The sequence below is a fragment of the Hylaeus volcanicus genome, chromosome 6 (assembly GCF_026283585.1).
Source record: "Hylaeus volcanicus isolate JK05 chromosome 6, UHH_iyHylVolc1.0_haploid, whole genome shotgun sequence".
Classification (NCBI taxonomy): Eukaryota; Metazoa; Arthropoda; class Insecta; order Hymenoptera; family Colletidae; genus Hylaeus; species Hylaeus volcanicus.
Genome location: NC_071981.1, coordinates 10,121,509 through 10,147,996, shown reverse-complemented (window position 1 = coordinate 10,147,996; position 26,488 = coordinate 10,121,509). Strand labels below are relative to the sequence as shown.

Sequence of the window (26,488 nt, the reverse complement as noted above, 5' to 3'; positions counted from 1 at the left end):
TCGGGTTCACCTTAAACGTGTCGCCTAAACTGATTTCCAATCGGTACACGATATGAAACGAACATTTGGCCAACGAGTGCTTGCCCAAAAGTAACACGAGTTCGCCTTGGGTAGCCTATAAGCGTTTTCTAAACATTCGAAACGTTTTTTATCTGGTGTGTCGGTCCCAAGGGTTGAGAAGAGTTGTGTTATTCTTCGGCTCTTGAAACGTAAGAACCAGGTTGGATGTAAATGGAGTTCATATAAATGGAGCAAATTCCCATAAGCGATACGTTACGTGAGCCGAATTTGGATAAGAGCTTACCAAAGCGTTCGAATAATCAAGTACCGTGTAAGTGGCGTCTTCAGTTCGAATAAACGGAGTTCTGGTGTATCGTAACATCTTGTCGGTTCTTGTAACTCTTTCGATCGAAATATTTATATAACAGTTTGAAACAGTTGTTTTTGAAACTTTTTTATCTCCTAGTCAGTTTCCTTTGGGATAATATTGTAAAGCGATCACCATTCCAGATCAGAAACGATTTGGATTTTGAATTAATGCTTATAGGTTGTTCGATGTGAATTTGTTTTACAACATTCAACATAGTTTATCCATGATATTAGGGGTCATAGTCGTAAATGGTCCAGTTATTGAAACAAATATAGCGATTTACTTAATTCAGTTCTCAGTGGTCTATTAAGATCTTCTCAGATATGAACTGCTAAATGTATTCTCCCCGCGATCTACTATAGCGATCTACTTAAGTCAGTTTCAAGTGATCTGTTAAGCGATATCCTTGTTTCGTACAAGCCGTTGAATGGGATTTCCCAACGGAGTAGTGGCCTATTTACGTGAATACTGTGCTTATCAAACTTGAATTAAGTTTATTTCTATATTTCTGTCTTTGGTAGCTTGCCTTGATCCCTTTCAGTTTGTCCTAAGATGTTGTCACTCTTCGGTCAAGGGTGCTACAATCTTGGCACTCAAATCGCTCTATTTGTTCCAGCAAGTACTCTTACCATCATTGATACGATTATTCGAATGATACAGTAATCTTCGGGAAACTGATACAATTTTTTCTCGCTCGCTATTGCTCGGTGTATTCCTTCCTCTTCAAACTGCATTCGCATCGTCCAACCTTGATATCAGGTTAAAAGCAAAGAAAATGATAAGAAACGATAGAACGAAACGAAACCTCGACCTTCTCTAAAGATAACTGGAACACCGAGACCCTAATTTCGTCCCAGTTATCCTGAGATTACTGTAACTCTGAAATACGTGAAGTCTTTTACAACCTGTCGTACGACACCGACGCCGCATTGGTTCCCACTATCCCATCTGGCGTACGACTACAGTTGCTATTCGACGTTCAATTTATATTACGATAGATTGTTACGATTATGACCCCTTTATCGCGCAATGGACGATCCCGCATCGTCGAAACTCTGCTTCCGGTATTTTTATTAGGATACCCATAAGCAATGTCGTTTTTTGACAGCATACAAAATGCTTTTTTATTGTAGAGATTAATTCAAGTTTTATTTACAATGTGTATAATCTTCATCGTTATCACATTTGTTATCGGCAATCGTCGCCTACTTCTCAGATAAACTTAATCTTCTTTCCAAAATGAGGGTGAGTTTTAAGTAGAATAATGTTCAAACGCAATTTTAATAGCTGTCGAGCCACTAAAGTGCCAAATTTTGTGAAAACGTCTAAGACTTGTAAGTTTAAAGTGTCTTTTAAGGTGGTCCACCTGTGTAACGTTTAATTTTCAAAGCAATTTTCAAGAATTTTTCGTAGGAAAAGTACTAGTGCAATTATGATAATTTTTTTTTTATTCGGCAGATCGACGCTTTAACATTAATTTTTTATTTTATCACAATGTTTCGATATGTGGATATTCCTAGACGGCGCTTTAACGAGACCACTTAAAAGTAGAAGAGTCATTCGGCGAGCAGGATTTGATCGTACTTGATCATCTGAAACAAAAAAGTAAAATATCACCTTCGTTATAATTACATTTTGAAGGTACTGGCGATAAGATATTCACAAAATTTTGAAAATTCTTGATAGGGTGGCGTATAAACTAAAAAGTGATATTTTAAGGTATCTTTTCCCCTATCTAATGGCTAGTAGACATTGAAAAAAAATTTGATCTCGATTCATGTAATGGATTTTGCGCAATTCTGCTCGCCATTTCCAAAAACGTGGTTTAGAGAAAAACGCGTTTAAAGTTTCGTACAAAAGCAGTACGACGCTGAGCCGGGCACGTTTGGGGTCCGAAAAATAATGAACTAAGCAGAATTTTATAAAATGCTTCTGTGACAGTCATTGTAATATCTCCTAGATGATAAATATGTAGAAAAAAAACTTTTGATTTTTTGAAAATCTTACATAGGTGGACCCCCTTAAGCCTTATAATCACGTTCATAATGAAGAGAACAAAATCAGTTTTGATTGATTCGGAGCATCAGGGCGGACACGATCGTGTCAACATTTTGAACCCATTCCCTTTAGCATGGAATATTATTCGTAACTTCGTAACAAATTGACCAGGTCAATCGTAAATTCAATAAAATCTTTTAATACATGTGTGAATAAACGTATCAAATTTAAAAAGTATACGTCAAGTATATTGTCGGTAAAAAGAAAAAGGAAAAATTGCTTCGAAACTGATAAAAAAAGAAAGAAGTAGGTGAATAAGTTAAATGATTCTCAGTAGATGGGAATGCTTGTAAAATATGAAGAAAAACGACGTTACTTATGGCTATCCTTGATGTATCTCTCTTCCCCGTCGTTTTTTTCTTTAATCTTCTCCCCGTGTCTCGTACTCCCGCATTCGTCGAACCGCGGGGGCTGCAATGCACGTTCGGACCTTCGATGGAATTCCAAGCAAGTATATATGTACCCCGACGAGCCGTGGGAATCGAAGGGAAGTGGCTCGAGTCCCGCGGGATACGAGAAAGTCGTCGTAAATCTCGTTACCCCCTTCCGCGTCGGTAATACAAATTAGCGGATCGCGTGCGCCGATTACGTAAGGGACGATCTTCGTCGAAGCATCCGGCGACGGTGAATGGCTTTAACGGATATTCCGAGGTCAAGAACCGAGCGTAACGAAGGGAAGAGGTTAATTAACCCGCATCCACCTACACCGTCCTCGTTTCTCGAGTTCTCGTCTCCTGTCGACGCCGACGCCCCGAGAGCCAGACGCTTCGTCGAATGTCGACTATTTCTAGACACAGACACGCATCCCATCTATACTCCGTCTCGCGGAGGTACACCGATAGCTCGTTACTCGTCACCTTCGAGAGGTGGTCGAACTCGAGTCTCGCGAATCGGGGTTGATTCGCGACTGGAGGCGGGGGTGGCTCTTGCGTCAGCGTTCGATGACAATGTTACGGTTCGAATTAAACGGTCTCGGCCGGTGGTCGACAAACTGCACGCTCGCGGTAATCGATTTGGCGGCAGCAATTCGTATTGGCGATCAATTGACATCGTCAAAAAGAAACCATTCGATATTCGTAGAATATACATACGATACATATTTTTAATGCATATCCATATTCAGCGAAAAGACTTTGATAACTATAGGTCGAAAAGTTTCCAAGATCTTATTCTTAGTAAAGATACGTTGAACGTTTCAATATTTTTTAGATATAATTTAGTTAATCCTTCGAATGAGCCAAGCTGTCGACCCTTGTATTATAAAACAAAAGTTTGTTTTAACATATCTCGGAACGTATCATTTTAATCATTTTTTAAATATTAACTCTTTGGATGCCACGAGGCGATCTTCGCAGAGGGACCGAGGGTCGATAGATCAGCGCGTGGCATCAAAAAAATTAAATGCAAAATTTAAGGTCTTATAAAATTATTTGATGGTTATTGTTTGCCAATATCTTATCGAATCGACCATAAATTCGAGCCAATCTCACGCCATTAATTTGAACAAGACCACCGAAATCGTCCAGGTAATCCGTAGTGGGTTTTACAACCTCGAAAAATTCGTGCAGAATACGGATGTGTGCGGACCAGAGATGGGAATAACGAATGAAGATACGCAACTGTTCGTTCGTTATTTGTTTAATAATAATTACGAACTATGTACTAAATAAATTCGAAGTTTTATCTGTCGCAAAAACTGTACACTTTCAACTTTTAATATATTTCGATCAAAGCGATTTTTGATTTGACATTAAAACTTTATTATTACTCGATCAGAAAAATGTTTAATCATTTCGTAATCATCTTCAAGTAAACACGATATAATGCATCTGCAATTATTGGAAGATGGATTATTTATGTTTTAATTATTGTAGATTTACTATCGCATATCAGAAGATTACCAAAAAAATAGTGGAAATGGTTGCATTGAACCAATGATAAAGTTTTTATATTAATCAAACCAGATTGGCTGGTCTCAACGAACGAATAGAATGATACTGTAGTGGGATCACTGTAGGTTGACGGTCGAAGTTTCATACATTTTTCAAGAATTTTTTTCATGTTTTTATACGTTAATATTTGTATCTTATACTATACGAAAAAAATTGTCTAGCCAACTTTACAATATCTTGTTAATGTTTTTCACGATCGAAGTTGTTTCCTCAAAAAGAAAAAATAATAGGTACATGGCGCGGGTGTTTCCGGCACATGAAACAAACAATTTTTAATAATTATTGTTCTGTCAGCTTGTTGCTCTGACCGGAAGTGGAATTAATTATTTTCATATTAAAATAACAAAATGGTGGAATTCTTGAAAAGAGTTTGTTGAATCCTTTTTTTATGTTATAAATCATTTTAAGAAACCTAGCAATTATTGAAAGAAGTACGTCACTTCAGTCTCGGCCCGAACTGTAACTGTATAGAACATTGTGTAAGAATTGTAGACTGATTGATTAAATAGTTTTCTTTAAATCACCTTCACTGTCCGGGAAAAAGTGGTTTTATAAAAAAAAAAAACGGTTAGAAATGTATTCGATCCCCATCGTATACCTGAAAACGAGGCTCAAGAACGATTCGCCTGATTCCAACTGTAATTTTGTTAATACCTAGAATTGCAGTCTAAAATTTTTACAATATATTCAAAATATACTTAATTTTCAAAATATGTAGAAATGAAATATTTTGAAATCGTCGCACTAGAGTGGCCCCTTAAATGAACGATAGCTTATCCAGATAGCTGTTCAATTTAATGGAGCTTGCAAATAAATAGTTGTACAGGGTTTCTATCAGTCGCCTATTATTCAGATGAAATTTTGTCCCATCTCTGACGCAGACCAACGTTCCGAGGTTCCGGTCTGATTTTTTTTTCCTGCGGCTAACCGCAGAGAATCCTTCTCGTAGGATCAGGTCAGCCCCTGCGCGTGCGTACGTTTCTTATTGTGTGCCCAGCTTTATCGCGTACACGTGGCGGCTTCGGCCGTTCTATATATTATCGTGCACCGACACGCCCCTCTGCTCGTTTTTCTCCTATCATAATTTTTTATTCTGCTCGTTCTACTCCTCTTGGCTTCGCGAGTCCGTCGCGACTCATAAAACGTTACCAAGATCGTTCCAGGTGTCTGCCACGCGTGTTCCGTGATGACGCGACCGCCAACTTTGATGAATCCTACAAAGTAAGGAGGGAAGGGACTGTATAGTGGAGTTAATTTCAGTTTTTGTTAGACTTTCAAAATGGAATAGTTGTCGAAAACTGCCTGTACAAGACATACAAGGTGTAATATAAAAGTATTCGTCGAAGACAATCAATTTATAAACGGTTTTATTAGTTCTCCATTTTTTGAATTTGGAGTTCCTATTCGTACTTTTTTTAAACATAGTCGAGTATTATACTAAGGAGAACATCAAAAGCATTGAAGCATTGAAATTGGGCAGGATTCAGAATATGTTAAGAAACACTATTTTAGAGGTGCTTTACATGATTTATATGTATTACTTTAAAATTCAGATGTTATTAGGTTGTTGTATATGAAACGTCCGATTTTATAGAGAAAATTTAAACATCTGTATTTACGTTACAAATTAACTTTATTCGTCAAAATACGCATCAACAGATTCAGTGCATTTTTGTCAACGATATATGAGTGCAATTATTCCATTTTTGTAAAAATGTTCATTTTTAGACACTTCGTCCCTTAAAAAATCATCCAAATATTTGACGAAGTAGTAGACGGTTGGTGAAATATCCAGTGAATAAGAAGGATGAATGCGCATTAGGAGAATTTTTCGTTTCTACAATAATTATCAAATTTCGGAAAGTTGTAATGTAATATAGAACGAAACTTCCTGCAAACTCGCGTATAGTTTGATGTAAATTAGACTCGATTAATTTCTTTAAATCATCGTTATCGTTGACGGTCTCTGGTCGACGCGGTTCGTTTTTGAAGCTTATATTGTCAAAATGAAGATTGGCATGCTTTCCGTTGTTTAATAATGCCTTCTCCACATGTTTTATTTACGTTTTGAGTTACCTCATCGGTGTTATGCCTAAGTTTGAACGTATCACAAGTATTATCTGCTACTATAATAACGTGGTACAATAAAGATAACTTATCGAAATCGCATAATTGGACATTTCATATGCAACAACCTATTACATACTTTGTTTCCATCGTCTTCAGTTCCAAATCTCTATAGACATCGAACATAGAGGAACAAAATTTTTATCTTGGATTATTTCTTAGCACACCTAACTTACGTCTTTTCCCAACTATTCCAATTGAATCATCAAAAGTTGACGTTTTCACTCCATCCTAGGGGACAGATGGACGTCGTGGATTCATTGCGATCGCGCAAAGTTGGCGATCGCATAAAAGAGGGGTGGAGAATTTTTCGACATCAAAAGCTCACATGTTATTACAAAAATATCTCATAAAGCTTCACCGTTTACACCCCCGCTCAGAAGTATGTGGACACTCTTCCCTAATAGAAGTAAATATCAAATAAAAGTTGTGAATCTATTAATATTAATTATGTAATGTATCTTTCGATATGTTTATGCTGTATTAGCGAATATATTTTATTAATAGCTTTTTCTTTAATATCACATTAGTAATGATAACAAACTATCGAGATAACTAGATAATGTTGAAATTTCTTTTATCAAACTTGGATACTATAAATTTCTTCATTACATCCGAAGTAATATTATCTAATTTATTTTGCAATATTTCTTCATAAATATCTTTGATATATTGAACGTTCTTTCTAAACTTTTCTATCTAAACGATCCTATAGTTCCACTGTAAAATTGAATATAGCACTCAAAACGTGTAATAGTATTAAATGTTGTTAAATACACATCCAATATAGAATTTAGCAACAAAAGTTGTATAGTAATAATTTACAGTGTGTGTTAATTAGTCATTGAAGGTAATAAGTGTTTACATATTTATGAACGAAGGTGTATGCCCAATCAATTGTGACAGAATTATAAATACGTAACCAAGTATCATTTTTAGATCCTTAAAATTTCATCAATTAAAATAGATGCTATCTGAGAACGCATTATATTTAAACAAAGAATATTACGTAAATTGCTATGTATGAAAAAGGGAGACATCAAACACGTCCAAAGGGCACAAGTTCCCCACCCCTAGTGTAGAGAGTTTTGCAGGACTCCGACCACCCTCGATCCTGGGTTCGCCATTGGACCAGTCGACCGCTGCCGGAATCGATCGATCGCGTGCCCGCGATCGCATCGTTTCGCTCTTACCTCACGAGAGTGCATTTCCAGCGAAATCCCTTTTTTTTCTGTTCCATGCATATATACATCTAACTGGTTTACTTGTGTGTGTGTGTTTCCGTGTACGCGCCGCCGCTAACAGATGGGGACCAAGTCTCGCCAGAGAAAGGTAATTTTTTCGATACTTCTCCTTTTCTCCGACGCCTTGTACTGTTTCAAATCGCACGAGAGCATGCGACTATTTTTCATCGTCTCTCGTCGTTGCTGTAATTTTTTCCTCTTACAAGGGGAGTCTACTACAAGGATGAGCTCTTACTGAATCTTCAGGGTATGAAAATATTGTAGAAGATCAGAGATTTATGATGAACATTATTTCTGATCAACGATCACAATACCTTTTAGAATTAAAACATATACAATATTAAAGTGACCCAGGATATTCGTACGTCAGAATCAATTTACAGATAAAGGTTGCTTTGGCTTCGTGTATATTCCATTAAAGGAACAAAAAATCCATTTAAAAGTCGTCCCTCGAGAGATTAATGAGCTTTTGCGTCGCACCTTAGAGATTTATAACACCTTTCCAATTAAATGACAATTATATTTCATTTACCTTAGGTAAGCTTCATTTTACGAAGATAGTCCCGAGGGAAGATAAAATTTCATGTCCTCTGTTCTGAACGCGTTATTCGCTGTATTATACAGGGTGAGGCAATAATTTTGTCTAATTTAAATATTTCCGTTATTTATAGTCTTGCGAGAAAACTTGTTAGGACAAAGTTGGACTATTCTGAGAGACGTGGATAATGGCAGAACATAATTCTTTCCAAGATCATTTTTTTAATGAAATCTTAAGGTCATCAATAATTTTTTAAATTGAACGTAATGTTTTTTAAATTTATATGTCGTAGCCACTTATTTTATTAAATGTCGAGACAATTTTAAAATGGTACTGTACAAGGTTGTCCAAGGTCACTCAATCTCTCTTACCGAGAATGGATACTGTATGGAAGCAATTGGTTGGCAAATGCTGATTCCTCAATGCAGTAAGATTATTTATATACATATCAGTCAACGAATTCAAACATTTTCTACGATAAATTTAAATTCTAGTCTGCAGTGACCTTGAATGATCTCGTAACATTTTGAAATCCTCTTAATAGTTGCCTTTACATACAAATTTGAAGATTGTAGCGTTCCATTTAAATAAACATTAATGCCCCTTGAAATATAATTAAAAACTGACCCTGGAAAAAATTATGTTTTACCATTATCTCTCAAAACAGTGCAACTTTATCCTAACAAGTTTTTTTTTATAAAAGTCTAAATATTGGTAATATCGAAGGTGGACGAAGTTATTGCTCCACCCTGTCAAAATTCATTTTCAATACGAATCTCTGCCCAGGAGCCTTAACGGTTTGTAGTTTGTTTATACGCGAACACCCCTTTGTGCCCATACCCATAGATATCGAAAAGCGCTCATCCAAATGGTACAGACTCCTTTCATTCGATTGAAAAGTATTCATCGTGGAAGCATCAACGGGGGGCACTCGAGAGCTCAATGTTTATTGAGATCATTTGTACTTTCAGTCGCCTCTACCGCGCGGTTTCCCGCCTCCCTCTTCGACGATGTTGTTCGATGATGACCCGGGTATCATGTCCGAGGTGGAGACATCTAGCACCGGATTCCGACGGGGTGGCAAACAAAGAAGCAGCCTCCCCGTCGTACGGACACCCAGCAAAACTCTGGAGCGACCATTAGGTAACTCACGACCCGCGATAGAATTAGGAGCGTCATGTTGCTGCCTCGCTGCTCCATGCCCTTATCGGACATTCATGACGAAACGATGCGTTTCTGTGGACGATTCCTTAGGTCTAGTGTTCCTGCAGTATAGGAACGAGACGAAGCGGGCGCTTCTACCGAACGAAATCACAAGCATAGACACCGTCAAGGCTCTCTTTGTCAGAAGCTTCCCGAAGCAACTTACCATGGAATATCTAGACAGTCCTCACGTCAAGGTTTACATACACGACAGCAGCAAGAACATGTTCTACGAACTCGAAGATCTCAGGTACCATTAACCTTACAGTTGCAACGCGAACCTCTGTTAGGCTCTTCAGGAACGAATTATTTCATTGGAAATCGACGAAAATTCAAACTCTGTCATTTATTTTACTTTACAACTTTATGTCGAGCAGTCGTTTTCGGCAACTCACGAATGTTACAATAGAATTTACTACATTTACTTAACCCTTTGGCCTACAACCACGAGTGAGACTCGTGGTATGGAATTTGGTCTATAAACAATAAACACGTGTCTGACTTGTGGTATTTTCGATTCGGCTGTTCTCTATTTGAACTCTATTCGTTTCTCTTCTAGAAATTAATTCTATTAAACTAGCGTTTGCTGTAAATCAAAGCCAGTAGCCAGATAAGAAGACAATTAGGCCCAAACCAAATGTTGTTTATTTTTTTTTAACATATGATCTTGTGAGTGTCAATTGTAATTTGCCCAATATCCACCAGATGTATTGACTTGGATGTATACATACGTACCACTAGGATCAATAGTATCATGATTTTTAAATGTATAGAATCTTTTTTATTTTCAGAGATAGCAAAGAAAAGTATAATTACAACGTTGTTTGTAATAATTGTAGGACAGTTCTTTTATACTTTAATTTAGTAAATTGTATTGTAACTGCAACACAAAGAAGATGACTTGAAAGTGAAGAGTCAAACCGTAAAATAAATAATAGCGTTGAATAAAATGATGGTGATAACTGCTTTTTAATAATTAAATATATGAACTATCTTATTGCAAAACGTACGGTCTATCTCAGATTTTTGTAAATTTATTTGCTTTCATACGTCCATAAGAAAGCATAATAGTCATTGCATAAAAAATTTTGAAAATTAAATAATAGCAACATTGTGTCGAATGTCAATATAAATTGAACGAATACAAACATAAATTTAAATTGATATTACTCCATATTATCTATAAATATTGAGTCCCTGTAATGTGTCATCGAAAAATTTAATTATGAATATTTAATAACAATTTTAGTCGTTCTTTCCACACTATAATATTTACGGACAACGATAATTTAAAATCTAAACGTACATTAATTTCAGTTTTCCTGAAGAGCTTAGATTTCTCCGTTACTCGTTAAATGATAATTACAATTTGAATACTAAAATAAAATACTTCACAATAAACGAATACAGTAAAATAATGCCAAAAGAGTGAATTGCTCTTTAATAAATACTTAAGCAAAACTCAATTCTGTGTGTTAGGTTTGAACAAACGTTCACTACGTTTTTCAATAGGTTACGTTTAAACGCGCGCACGTATTAGGTTGTCCCAAAAGTTTCTTTCGTTTTTTTAACAAGTAATACATACACAATATTTTATGTCTAATGTTACATTATTGAATTGTGTACGATTCATTTTGCTCCATTACTGTTACAACATCAACATCTAAGAATTAGATTGTCTATTTATATAAACACTACCGCACAAAATAATTGAGTGCAAATTACGAAAGAAACTTTTGGGACAACCTAATATTTCATGGATAGAAGAAACATTCGTTATTATACATAATCTGACAAATGACACCAGAACTTGAACTTGAACTTATGTGCAAATTGATAAATTTTAAGTACGTTTTTACCTTGAAAATTAAAATGCAGCAAAATAAGGTATTTTCCCCATTTGGCACTCTTTTATTTCCGGATAGGAAATAGTGCTATACAAACAGCCAAAACAATGTGTGCAGTTTATGAAAATGGTATCGTAGCTGAGAGTACTGTCCGTAGTAGTTTTCTCCGTTTAAAAGTGGCAATTTTTATCTGGAAGACAGAACGTTCTGATAATCCTGCAGTCGTTGGTGATGACCGAATCGAAACGCTGATTAAACGAAATCCATGTAACACGATACAAGACATTGCAGAGATAGTCCACATTCCTCGTATTAACGCAAATTAAAACGCACATCATAATAAAAAGAAATTACAAACAATATGAATATACAAGTTAATTGAGTTTTGCTTACACACCAAAGAACGATTCGCTCCATTGAAATTATTTGAATTCACAGGCAAAGAAAGGATACACTGTTCCTTAGATTAAGAAATTAATTGTTCAATAAATACCATAAATAAATTACCATGTAAATTGTAATCTTGACTCTTTAGAAATGACACGTTGACAAAGATATATCATTTTCATTTCAGATCTCATCTGAGAGACATCCGAGACCGCAGCGTCTTGAGACTCTTCGAGAGCACTGACGGTGTCACGGGAATGCCAGGACCTTTGGGAGGAATACCCGGGAATGCACCATTGGGATTACCTCCTCATTGGGAAGACCAGAGCTACTTCAGCGAGCCTGAGTTCGACAGCGAGTACCAGCATCAGCACATTCACAAGAGCAAGGTGAGTTTTATAATGTATTTGTAAACTTTATTCGACGACGTACATTCGTTGCTTCCTGCATCGATTTTGAAATACATAATACTGTTACTCGAAGCACATCTCGTATACAAACGTAATTCACCAAACGCAAAACATTCGTTGTCCACAGCGCTCGATTAAGAATTCCCAGACCTTTGAGCTACAGTACGGCCTCGTAATAGTACTTCCATAGGCATGAAACAGTTACAGAACAATTAAACTGATTTTCACGAAGCTGATAACTAGACTGCGGATATTTATGTAGATTCATACTTTCACAGAAAAAGAATCGAAATTGAAATGAAAGTATGAACTATCTTCTAAACTGTATAACATGCATATTGTTGTCGATGTTTTATATATTTTTGCACTTATGCGTATTCTCATAGATTTACCCATAACTCCAATTGCCATGAATGCATAAACATCTGCAGTCTATTAATAACAATTGAAATTCAAGTAGACAATTTCATCGAAACACGAGTAACGTGTATGTTGTTATATATAGAAACATTGTGAGTTGTTGAGAACATCTTCTTCAATTATCGTAGAAACAAGTATGCTTAGACATTATTGTGGCATTGTGGATCTCTATAAATGTTTCGTCTTGGAGAACCTACTCTTCTTCGATTACATTAGTTATTCATTAGATTAATTTGAGGATGGTTGATCTACGGTTCAGGCAGACAACACTGACAGAGATTCTACCTTATTATCGATTCAATTAATATTGGGAAGTTTACGTTCTGTGTCTCAACGTCTCAAATAGTAAAACAATAAAAGATCGGAAGACTACTTATGGAGAACAAAGATGATAATAGAAATTAAACTTAATGAGACAGATTTCCAAGAGAGACTTTGCTTTCAATTAAATCTCTACTGCTTGTGTCGGCTATAGCCAAATTATTCTCCATTATTTATCATTAAACACAAATAAATCCATATTGTTATTTCAACATTAGGTAGTGAAGAAGCTAATCCATTCTTTCCTGCAAAGTTGTAGATACTGGAAGCTTGCTACATTTCGTGCTTATACTTAAAATCATTGGACTCTTAATCTCTTTAATTAACAACGGCCTCTGTAGCCCTTAAAGTCTAGTACTTAATTCAGCCTCGGCTATCCGCGTTGTCTTAACTAGTAATGGGACTAATAATTTACAAATTAAATTAATTTTCTTTCCTTGGAAATAACTTCCAACGGAGATACTAGACCAACTATATCGTTGTCTTATTAGACGCTCGGCGATACCACAAGAAATACAAACAAGTACAAGTTCTACTAACATCAACGACTACTTATTTCGATATCTATTCGCGTCTACGTTTGTAAATTGATACGTATCGATGTTAACGAGTATGTCATCAGATCCATCCCATCGCTAGTCCTAACTTAACGACAGACCTACCCTATGTAAATAAATACGATTCGTACGTTTCTAATCGGAGCTTGTCCGTGTAATCGACCCCGATTCTGGCTCGCAAGTAATCGCGTAATCGAGCTAACGTTCAAAATTCGCTGGCCACGAGTTCACAGCACGTAGGAGGGATCCAGTGTCAGCGATAGACATCGACAGTCGTGACCCGGCGATGAATGTAAATCATTGGGATCGATGGCGAGCGAAGCTTGCGGAAACTGTGATACGGGTCTTCTCTTTCAATCGGTTGATCGCGCTTAAAACGCCTTGCACGACTGCAAAGCTGGAAGATGCAGAGCACCGGAGTACAATTTCTTAGGAACCGACCTCCACGCCATGATCAATGCCTTTTCAAAGGGCTCCGGGGCACACCCATCGCAGATATCCATTACCATCTTGACCTCGGCCTCCGCCGGTTCCCTTTCGTCGTCCTTGTTTTCGTACTTGGGCAGCTGAAGACCGAAGTTCGTCAATCCCGCGAAGTACTCGTTGTCCAGACCTTGGGGAATGTAACCGTCATCCACGATCAGTCCATCGCCCAGCTGCACCAATCCTCTCTTCTTTTTAGTAGAATCTTGTTTCTGCAACTTCTTCGCCTCGAATTCCTCGAGTTCCATGTGTGGCACGAATGTCACCTGGAAATACGCGTATGTTAGAAGTTTTAAAAATGTTCCGATATGGAACTCGCTTTTCGTTTCATTCAAATTTGGGCAAATTCTTTCTTTCGCCTTTCCCTCCCTTATATCTTTCATTTGATAATCGTGAACATCTCGTAGCACTAGTAGTTAACACTTTGTCAACGTGTTACAGTGCTCATCCTAATTTGAGAAAATAGATAAGGCTGTTTATATACACTATCGCTCAAAAGTATCCGGACACTTGCTTCTGTTCTCTAAAACATAGTTTAACTTTGTACGAGAGGTATTTAGAACGCTTATATCAATTGTAATTATTATTGTTATCTTTCTTCAGGTATCATATCATAATAGAATTAATTTTTGTGTACAAATTATATAATGAGTATGGAGAAATAAAATTCCTGCCTAGAAATACAAAATTTAATGAAACGGTCTCGATGCTTAAAAGAATCTCAAGATCCACTTTGTTTCATCTCTATGCAAGTATTTAATTTTAGTGTAGTATTGGTAAATTCGTACGAAACTAATAAAAATCGATTTTTGTCACTACTTTAGGTACTTAAATAACTTTTATGCAATGCTAATTCATATGTATTTCGCAAGTGTCTGGATACTTTTGAGCGGTAGTGTTCCTACTAAGAATATGTAGAAACTAATATCAGTCTAAACAAATATATGTATAGGATGATTCATGAAACTTTCTTGCCCCGATTAATATCTAAGATATGCATGTTATGAAAAAATCTGTACATCAAGTTTCCTTTTTGTATACTTATGCATATAACATTTTTTCATTAAATGTATACCTCAAAAGCTAATCGAGGTGAGTGAGTTACGTAAATCACTCTGTATATTAATGTAGAAAATCTTTTGAGTTTTAGTCTTTCTAAATATACCGGTAGTTAAAGTGTTAACACTAAAAATATCCCTTTCATCAATCGTCAGTGGCCCAAGAATCCCCAAATTATGACGTTTAGACAAAAGTAAATGTCCACAAGCAAATTTCCGAATCCTTTGTCTACCTAATCGCGTTATAATAGAGTCATGATAGACTATCGAGGTCGTTACGGTGAAATTCCTGTCTTGTTCAATAATTCTCTTACCTTATCGTCGGACGATTTATCCACAGCAGGTTCTTGCGCGTCTCTCTTCGTCGTCAATTTCTTGGAGTCTGCCAGGACCTCGAGGCTCGAGTCCAATTCCCCGTGTGTACTTTCATCGCTCGACGAATCCTTCTCCCTTTTGAATAGATTGCGGTAGGGACCATCCGCGAAGCTCAACCCAGCGCCGGTTAGTCCATTCGGTGAATGCTGCAAGCCTGCGGCGGGCTGCAGGTTGCCAAAGAATTGCGAAGATTGCAAGGGAAACGCGGACGAGACGGATTCGGGATTCACCGGCGGAAGCGGCTGAGGCGGTGGATCACGGGGTACCAGGGCAGGATGTCTCAAAGTGACGCCCCCTTGGACGATCTGCAGTGGCGATCCAGGGTTGATTTTCACCTAAAAGTTAACCTACTTTCAGCACTTACTTCAGTAAATCTTGAAGGGTCTAACTAGTTTAGAGTATTGGATTATGGGATTTGTAAAAGAACAAATTCACATTAAATACGTTATATCAAATATTCTTTATTTTAAAGAACACGGAAGGATGTCTATTCTCTTCTAGATTCGAACTGAGACTGAGAGCTCTTTCAAAAGCGCATAGGAAAAACCGGCGCCCACGTCGTAGATGAAAAATACGGCTTGGGTCTGCCACATGTTTTTCACACTGTGTGTGTTTCAACTTGAACATAAATACTGTCATAAATACTGTCAGAGGCCCAACTACGAAAGCCATCAGAAAAGAAACTTGCACTTTCGAAAAACGCAGTGTCCCTTAACTCTAGATTTATTTTTGTTACGTTTATTATTAAATAAACCAACATAGAGTTCCTTCAAATACGTGACATTTAATTTGTATTGCTATTTCAAATTATTAAGCACATCAATTTCAAATTCTGTACATACGGTTATATGACCTAAAAGTTAACCTACTTTCAGCACTTACTTTAGTGAATCTTGAAGGGCCTAACAAGTTTAAAGTTCCTTCATATACGTGACATTTAATTTGTATTGCTATTTCAAATTATTAAGCATATCAATTTCAAATTCTGTACATATGTTTATTTATGATTTGTCGTAATTTCTGCCAAGTGTCAATAATTGATTTTATCGGATACTCAGTGTCTGACTCGAATTTGGAGATAGAACTCTGGTCTGCAGGAAGTAGATGGAGATATCATTAACGAATAGAATAAACATTAATGAACCTAGATGCGAATACTAAGGCAAATGATCATCAAATTGATGGACGTGTCCTACCTGTGGATTTATTTGTCCTCCGGTAAGGAAGGGACTTTGCGGAAGCGGTGGCTGCGTCATAAGCGGACGAGACGTAGGTCTAGGCGTGTTGTTACTCGTATCGTGTTCGTAGTGATGAGCATGGTGGTGTTTGTGATCTTTGTGAGCCTTTCCAGCTGTTAAGGCGACGCTGTATAATTGGAGCATCGTCACTTCCCCTAGATAGCCACCCGATCCTGGAAGACAGTATTTATTTTATTTAATACATGCAGATTATTTGAAGGATAATTAATCCTTAATCCAACGACTATTACTGATCGCTCGAGTTGTTCATTGCAGCACGCGTTTAGTCGAATGAAATTAAACTGCTTAAGTGACCAAAAGTAGTTATTGTTTATTTATTCTATATAAAAGTACGAAGTGCAATGTATAAAGAGAAAAAGTGATAAAGAGTACTGATTGATTGTTAAACAAACGTCAACTAACAGATTATTTTAGACATTAATTTATACCTATGTTTAAGTACATAAAACGTGAAGTAGAAAAATGTTACACTTTATAGACTGAATATTTTGGAATAATGAATATCTAAACTAAAAAAAGTTGAAACAAATTGTAGGAATAAATATTTTGTGAATTCAAAAATGATTATTCATCAAGAATTGTATGAGTATTATCGAGAATTGTAGTAAAGTGAGAGTCAAAACTGATTCTAGGAATTATAATTTGTTCAGCCAAAGTGAATATATTCTAAATTTTAGAAGATAGTGTACTTTTTCTGAGACTGGAACAAGTAATTATATCTTACCCTGAGGTGCACCATCGCCTTCCAAAAAGCCGCCGCCCAGTTGTCGTTGTTCCTGTCCCGTGATTGCTATTCCACCCCCTTTGATGATGTGACCGACCAGCTGACGTAACAAAAGCAAACGTGAACAAATTTCATCATTCGTGGCGGTTGAGCCGCAAACACTATTGGCGTATACGTGCAACCGATATACAAAAATTTCGATTAGTTTCACGTCCCAACGTTCATTTTTTTCATCGAGTGGATAAATTGGGTCGCCGTGCTCATCCCTATATTGCTTTAGACCAGAGATGGAAAACATTCTTATCTAGTCGTTCATTCAACGAATGAAACGTAAACGAAAATTGGAGTTTGAGTTATACAGAGTGTACGGTAACTGGTGGTACAAGCGAAAAGGGGGTGATTCTACATGGAGAAATAAGTCGAAAGTATAGAATACAAATTTTTCATGTGATTACTCTAAAATGTCTTGAAACGTTCTATCAGAATATATAATATATAATATTATATATAATATTTATTATATATATAATAATTATATATAATATTATATATAATATAAGAAAGTATATCACTCTATTTAAAAAACGGAGTCGACCTTCATATCTGTTCTACGCTTCCACTGATAAAAACATTATTGGCGCCACGTTATGTGCACCTCGAAATCAAACAACTTTTCTTCGGCACTTTTTTTTCTATCGCTAAAAGTAAACCATTTATTCAGGCGGCCTGTTTTATATGCTTCACCCTGTATATATTCCATTATAATAATAGAATAACTGGCAAAGTATTCGAGAAAATGAATTGACTTCTACATATAGAAGGCGTACAAATAAAAATAAAATTATGGAGTAATTCCAGTTCGGATATCGATGATGCGAACATCGATGACTGCACGACGAACATGTTATCGAAGAAAGCATAACACTCTGTCAGAAATGCGCACTAGTATCATTCGTATCATTCGTAACCAAGTAAATACGAACGTCACTCGTATTCGAGTGACGTGTCCCCCCTATAGGCAGGACATGTCACTCAAATTCATGTGACATTGCAGTCAACAAGTTACCACAGGACCGATCATTCTTTCTCCTAATAATACGTCGACGAAATACAATGCCAGCGTTACTTAAACTTCGCCGTTCCGCAGAATACATCGGTGACGATTTTTGTTGAACCATTCCAACAAAAGCAAAATTTTTGACAAACCCAAGGAGACTGAAATTTTTATTTTTCTGGTATAATTAAAACATATTTCTTAAAATATATTATCTTTTAAGAATTGTTTTTTCCAATTGAAATGGTTTTATACGTTTGTAAAAGTTTCTCTGTTAAAGAACAAAAAAGACAAACTCTATTTTGCCATTTTTCAACACGCTTTTCCGCAGAGAGTATACAAACAGTTTCAGTTAAGAAATAAAAATTACATATTACAAGAAGCAGTTTTTATAATATGCTCCTTTCCTCTCCAAAATTTGCGGACTACTATTAATTCACGGAACTCAGTTTGAGAGACCCTGTATTCGACGAAACGTTTTTTCAGCTCCGTCCCACGTCCGATTTTTCGTTCGTTTGGAGATGTTTCCATTTTTCGCCGCGTCAAATCGATTTCACCTTTTCCGAGGCGCTGTGAACCTATCGAAATAAAATTCTCCTTTCCCTGTGCATTCTCTTCTTCGATTACGTTTATCCGTTTTTCCTCTCTCCCTCTCTTTCGGTTCGACGTTTTTCGATAACCGCTGAAACCAATAACAGAGACAAAATTCTGCTGCGAATGGGTTCCCGTATCGGTGATTCGGCAACTTCATGTTTGAGAAAATGCGATCCAAAAATGCTCCTAGAGAGGTCAACGACTCCTTCGTGAGGAAATTTTCGTTTTTCTTGTTTTATTTCCTTCGACAATATTAATACGAATTCGAGAAAAATACAATACTTCTGCATATCACAGGATACCAGGATATGTACTGTATATTAACGTTTATATTGCCGACTATTTTATTGGCGTTTTATCTAAAGCCGTACAACATTTACGAATTTTGTAGAAATATGCTGACTCTAACACGATTTTCAGTAATATAAATACCGTCTCATGTAGTGTTTAACAGACACGTATTTTTTCTGCGCGAATATATAAAAATGCTTTCAAGCGGGTCCGGTGCTTAAAGTGTTAATATACCACGTATATGAATACATAAAAATATTTAAAGAAAAGTGTGAAATAAAGAAAAAATTTTGTGCAAAATTTAAACTTTACTTGAATACCGGCCATTTGTTGAATTCTCAAATTGATTTTATTCATCATAGGTTAAAGGAGATATTTGAATGTTAATAAACGAAGTTTGTTTCAAAGGGTCTAGCAAGATAAGGATAGGCAATCGGCCCCCAGCCCAATTTTCATTGCTATTATGTGCCGTGCAATGCTTTTCACCTAAAACATCATCCCACAAAGTTTCAGACCGTTACCTTTAAATTTATTCTTTTTTTTCTCGGTTACTATTTCAGATATTTCAATTCTGCAAAAACGAAAATATTCGTACTTATAAACTGCATCTCATATATTTGTTTCGAGGTATTTTTTTAATTAGTAAGGGTAGAAAATAAATAATTTATCTTTTGCGGGTGGTAATTGCAAGGAACCCTGTGAGTGAGACCAACCAAAAAAATCAGGAGTGATGATCGGTTATTTAGTTGACACGTGTAAAAGTTTCAAAACGGTCGGAGTCCTGAAACATGGTTAAATAATTAAAAGGAAACAAAAATCCCATGGGTTACGCTCCGTGCAATGGGCTGAAGGAGAATGAGACAATGTATGTCAGACACACTGCGCGTATCGTTACAGCTATGCATACAAAGGCACACTCATATAGAATCTTTTTGAATTTGGTGATTCAGGTGATCCTAATCGTATTATTTATATTCGTAGTTTCAATATCGAGCACCTTTGTATTATTACATGCCTACAAACATCAACATATAAATTAACGAAAAATCAACGAAAAAACGTTAGAAATAGAAACTCCGTATGCTCAATACTTTAGTAGAAAAAATTGCAAATATTAAGCCTTAAGCCCCCTTAAGACTCCCCCTTTTAGACTACTTTCGCGGCGGAGCTCAAAACGATATCGAGATAGTTCCTGGAAAGCCAGTCATCCATCTCGATGGGAACTCCTAGCACAATTTGCATCGCTCTGACAACGGGACACGAGAGGTCTTACGCAAGGAAGCTCTTTCGAATGATGCGGAGAAATGCGTCGAATATGGAATAGGCCTCGAACCAGACGGCATTTCCGAATATCACTTTCTACTAGACTCCGCGACTTGTCACGCTAGATAGCGGTCGACTTTCAAGAACGCAATGCGCAAAACGATAAACGCGATACATCTGAAACCGTGGCATTGGCTCTTTATTGAGGACATATGGCGGCGCGTGGTCTGCAATCGCAACGCGGAGCGTGAAAGCGCTCCCGCTCGACGATTGCCGCCACGCGGAAATTCTGGCGGGAATTCGAGTTGTTCTTTTTTTTTTTCTAAACGGAAAGTTCTTAGGACGACGTTCGCGACTCGCGATCCTTACGGAAGACGTCACCGCTAGGGAATTTAGAGCGCGCGGTTGATGGCGCAAAAACCGAGCACTCGTTCCTTTCGCATTGCTCGACGTGCCTTTTCATTTTCCGCGACCTGAAAAAGCGACGCGTGTGCTTACGCTGTACAATTAGTTTGTCGGTCGACGCGAACTTTTTATTTCATGTACAGGGTGTTTCGTTTAAAGCGAAATGGTTAAATATCTCATAGAGAGGTGAAGCTATCGATGAAATGTTTTTATAAAAGTTATTTGATACAAAACATTATACGAACATCATATGAAGTAAATAAGTTACGTGTAAGAGAAGTGCTGGGAGGTTTTAAACGAAAAATTAATCTTTTCAAATGAAACCATATATATTTTTGTTAGATGGTGTTTATTTAGGTATTCATTCATCGACCTATAATGCGAAAGCATTTATTTTAATACTCATCACTAGACTGCGGATCTTTATGCAAAATAAAATCTTCGCGAACATGCCTACAAAAATTGAACCTAAATAGGAATTTATTTTATTCTACAAATATTATAACATGAACTTTATATTCTTGCATATTGTTCGCATTTTGTAGCTTCTTGCATATTCAAATTTCCTATAAAAGCATAAAAATCCGCAGTCTACTCATCACTTATAAGAAAATTGTTTATTTCATAGATGGTCCCCCTTTGTAGCAAATAACTTTAGTATAAACATTCTTCTCGTAGCTTCATCGTGTGATGTTCAACCATTCCGAATTAAACGGAACACTCTATACTTGATCGATGCTAGGGTCTCCGACTATATTCGAGTTATCTTCGAAGCAATATAATCGAAAAATAAATTTAGTCTTTAGAGAAAGGAGAGGTTATCGAGGATCTCAAGTTTTGTAACTGTATAAAAACAATGTTCCTTGCCAGCCTAATTTTTATAGTGTTTCTAGACCAAATTCTTCTTGGAAAACAATTCCTTGCAATGTCAAATGTTTTATTTATTCATTTGCCAACAAAACGGTTTCGAAAGCATTTGTCTACTTTTTATTTGGTTCAGCAACTTCATTCACCACAACGCGGAAAATAAAAGAATGTAAACTCGGTACGCGAAAACACGACACATATTGGTAGAAAAAGGAAGGTGAAAGGACAAGGTTGAGCAAATTGCCGCGTTGCAACCTTACCCTAAATTGTGATCTTTTACGAGGACGTCAGCGCGAGAGAATTTGGAGCGCGTCGGTGGTGGCGTAAAAAGCGTACTTCGTTCCTTTCGCATTGCTCGACGTGCCTTTTCATTTTATGCCAATGTTCGCGACGATGTTGCATTTTCACGGTCACCGTTGCACGGAGACGCCCCTCGAAACGCGGGCTTTTGCAATGCAAGGGAACAGTCGACGCGACGGTCTATTCTGCTCAAAAAACGAGAATCAGGAACTTGTGTACAACCCCTCTGCATTCGTGGACGAGATAACTCACGGACCACCGTTGTTCGTTAGGAAAGGGTATATACTATGACGTTGTTTGTGCATGGCTTTATCGGTAAGAAAATACTCAAGCATAAAGTTTCTTATAACGTAAGAAACTAAAGTTAACGAGAGACTCTGATTCCTGTGTCGACGAAGCGAATAACGAAGAAAGGGCTAATTATTAGGATCATCTCACCCCTGGTTTTGGTTAGCTCTGGGGTGCGTTAAACACAGTTCAGTGGTTACGAGACATTTGGTATATTAGTGTAGATATTAACCCTTTGCACTCGAGAGGTGACTCTCAGTCACCACTAGGTTTTCTTTAGGTTTAATTTCTTTGGAACTCGACGTGTCAATAAAATGATTGTCATTGAGGCAAAGGTGACCTGATACTTAAATCTCAAATTAGAGATCTCATATTCGAAGTCAATCTAAGCTTAGCATTCGTGACAATAGAATGCTAAGAAAGCAGCTCGAGTTGCTAAAAGATACCAGAAAAAAGGCCTCGAGTGCAAAGGGTTAATAAGCACTTTTCATATATGTTTACCCTGATATGAAAAATTGCAAAATAGTCGATACATGGAGAGTGTTTACAGCTCATACTATTACATTTCCATAAAAGCACAATTGTTCGTGAACTACTTTGTTTTACATTCACGTGGTCTTCAAACTGAGAAATGGTATATCGTTAATACTAATTCTACCGAGGTGGTCGTATATCTGTCCATACATAGAACTATATTTTTGAAATTAGAGGGAGGGGGAGCAAACTAATTTGAAAATTAATTCTCTATAACAATAGATGTTTCTAAAAATTACGATAGAACTATTAGTAATAGTCAGTAATTTGAAGAAGAAACTTTAATTAATCTTGGTAGTTTTAGTTGTAAAATTAGTTTGGTTTGTTATATCACTTTATACCTTGTTTGTCCAAACGAATTACTATCATAACTTTTTATCACGCGCAAGCACAGATGAAGACTATTTTTCTGTTATGTTCGTAATAGGAATTACGAAAAGAAAATGTTGTGTACCGTACACATTAAGAAAAGGTGAAGAAGTACAGAATTACTAAAGAACTTCCAAAGAGTTCGGTTTTAGCCAAATGTTAGCTCCATGTTTGGTTTTAGAGTAGAAAAAGATGGAGATGGATCCGCAGGATCAAAACACTGCCCTGCTTTGGAATAGTAAATCAAGAAATGCTTTACTACAAAAAAAAATTACAACGGAAATGTTAATCGTGAATGCAGTAGCAGCTTCGCTGTTGATGCAATGCAAAGAGTAGGTCAGCGATGCATATTCTAATCGTGTTTACTTCAGCGATGTTTGCGATTTGAAATCAGTAAAGGTAATTTGTACAATGAGATCAGCAGATCTGACACTATCTGGACTTTTACCTGTGAGAACTGTGAAAACTATAGCGAACCATGTGAGATCTAATTCGCATCAAGGACTAATCGAAAGAAGAAATGACTCATTGAACTAACGCATGATAGACATGAAATTCCAACGGTGTTAAATTCAGTCCGCCATTCAATCGATGTCGAGTTTACATTAGAAACGGAGCAGCAGTAACTTTAAATGGAAACACGATAACAAAGCAATTTTAGGCTTGTGTTTTTACATGAAAATGTGTTTCTTATTCCTGCTCATAGAACACATTCGAAAAGTTTAGTAAGAAACACTGCATAATAGTACAGGAAACAGCGACACTTTTTTCACAACAATGAGTACAAAGCTGATTTTTCCAGCTAAGACTTTAGCAACATTAAGCGATCGGTAGAGTTTATTTTCTTGATGCTTTATGTGGTAAAGTGATTGATGACAAAATTTCAGTCTTGTACTAATAAATAAAAAAAGAAAGTATGTCTTCTCAATATCTTGGGCGGGCGGCAAAACATTGATGGCAACGCTTCCGACGCGGCAGAATATCATTATCCTATACTTTGAAGTCTACTTTATCACTCCACGAAGTTCCAATCTTGTACTTATAAGGCATTTACATAATTTTGTTTACATGCTTCGAAAATTGTTATTAATGATGGCGTCGCTATAAACTGGGCAGAATGGCATGTTTGTGTGTGTAATATATAAACAACATTTGAGGACGCGGTAAACTTAGACCGCGATGGAAAACGAGACATTTCCGCTGGAAATCAGTAAATTTCGAAGCGTTCTATCTTGAAAACTAATAAAAACCAGGTAAATACATTAAGGGCGCATCGCATGATCCCCTCAAAAATATATAGTTCCATTTAAAAATCTTTACAATCATATTTTCTAAATTAATAATATAACAAAAATTTCGTTTACGTCACAATATAGAGCCCATAGTATCCTACAATTTATATACAAACAATTTTTTCGTATCATCAATAATTATTGAATTATCCCTCTTGCACACTTTAGCGTAGACACTCTGTATATGAACTTTAGTATCCATGAAATTGTGCTTATTATTATGCTCCAACAATTATTATAATTATAATGGCTATCTGGTAGAGACTTTAGTTCTCTACCTACACAAACTCATTGTAAAAATGAATTCATGTTGATTAAATTAAGGACTTGAAAGGTTTGTATTTTAATATAACAAAATGACAAGTAAGTATTTCTACTTAAACTAGAGTTATAGATGCTTGAATATAAAAGCAGAGAATTAATCTTTACATTTAATAAATATATTAATAATTGATGCACTATTGATTTAATATTTCTACTCAGTCAATCTAAAAATTCTATACAATCGATATATTTCTCCATCGATATATTTCTGTAAAACCAAAACCGTAACCAATATAAGCTAGAACCGTTTCGAGCAATAACTGTTACAATATCTTTTATCGTAAGTGTATTGAGAATCTGAACCGATATCATAGCTGTTTTCAACCCCTGATTTTTACTGAGTTCAGATGCTGTAACTTCAACATTTTAACTAAAACTGTACTTTTAACTAAAACTTTAAAACTGTATGGACATTTGTAGAGCTCGTAAGCCCCCACAGTAACCAAAGGATTATGTCGAATAGAGATCGGTGGTACGTGCTTACTCTGTTGTTGAACCCGCGACCTACGCGCTCGTCGTTGACCCAGATCTGCCATTCCCCGGTGCGGCCGTTCCAGCTTTGGCAGGAGTGATACCACTTGTTCAATCGCAGCGGATAATTCAATCGGTACAAGTTGTGCCCGTCGATGTTCATCATGTAGTAGGAACTTCTCGCGGTGTTGGCCACCCAAGCGAGTATCCCTCGCGGTTGGTCACCGACTAGAAACCAAACGTGAAAAAATTAGCTTGAAAGTCGAGGGAATATGAAGCTGGGACGGCGCGAAGGAGGGTGTAGTAGTTCTAGGTGAATTAACGCGATTGCGCCACGATATTTTCCAGTTTGTTTGCTCGCGAAACTCGCATTCCAAGGATATCAACAAAGTGCAGCGTTTAACGGTTAACTTCGCATCGAATCCTGTGCCTTAGATGCAAACTTTATTATTTATTTTATTCTTCGTAACACATAATCAATTGATGACGTGGAAGAACGAGAAACGAGATATAATTTTATTGTTTTGAATCCTATACCTTTAGATCAGATCTGGGTAAATTTTAATTGCAATGAAAATAAGAATAACTTATTTTGGAAAATAAAAATAATATCAAGTCATTTGAAATAATAACTATTTCAAACAATGAATTATTTTCTTATTTCTTAATTCCAAATTTAAACTTAAAAAAAAAATGTTTACAGCACTTTGTTTTGAATAAAACTCATTTTTCAAAAAGTCTGCACAGAATTTTCTTTGGGTGGCTTGAATATTGTCGCGGAAGAAAATAATCGTTCCCTTGGTAATGACTTCTACCTCTGAAAATCGTCTTTTATAATCGGATGATCATTAAACATAGACAGATCAGCCTTTTTATCTTGTAAAAATGTCAATAAATTCATTTCTTTTGAAGTTTGGATCACAAACGTGGAATTCTTTGCAATTTCATCTTCGTTACTTCCAAATTCGATATCGTCACGTATTTGCGATCCTACCTGATATCATTTTCCAAATAAAATTTCACATATATTTCAAACGATTATCTCAAGTAATTGTAAAATAAAATAATACATTATTTGATATAATATCCTAAATAATGTTATT

The 26,488-nt window shown here is 36.5% G+C and overlaps 2 protein-coding genes across 4 annotated transcripts in view; one reads left to right on the top strand and one right to left on the bottom strand.

Moving 5' to 3' along the window:
• Positions 1–26,488, top strand: part of LOC128878711 (uncharacterized) — a 298,863-nt gene that overhangs the window by 143,144 nt on the left and 129,231 nt on the right. For all 3 annotated transcript variants that reach the window (XM_054127154.1, XM_054127156.1, XM_054127153.1), the window contains exons 6-9: positions 7,813–7,839; positions 9,261–9,432; positions 9,544–9,742; positions 11,914–12,115. In XM_054127154.1, the coding sequence (XP_053983129.1) occupies positions 7,813–7,839; positions 9,261–9,432; positions 9,544–9,742; positions 11,914–12,115 (600 nt within the window). The remainder of the gene's footprint in view (positions 1–7,812; positions 7,840–9,260; positions 9,433–9,543; positions 9,743–11,913; positions 12,116–26,488) is intronic.
• LOC128878712 (uncharacterized) overlaps positions 12,122–26,488 on the bottom strand; it is a 32,234-nt gene continuing 17,867 nt past the window's right edge. Inside the window, exons 4-8 of the mRNA XM_054127157.1 lie at positions 25,399–25,613; positions 17,334–17,433; positions 16,547–16,761; positions 15,290–15,685; positions 12,122–14,183 (exon numbers count right to left, since the gene is read on the bottom strand). Coding sequence (XP_053983132.1) covers positions 13,806–14,183; positions 15,290–15,685; positions 16,547–16,761; positions 17,334–17,433; positions 25,399–25,613 — 1,304 coding nt within the window. The 3' untranslated portion in view covers positions 12,122–13,805. The remainder of the gene's footprint in view (positions 14,184–15,289; positions 15,686–16,546; positions 16,762–17,333; positions 17,434–25,398; positions 25,614–26,488) is intronic.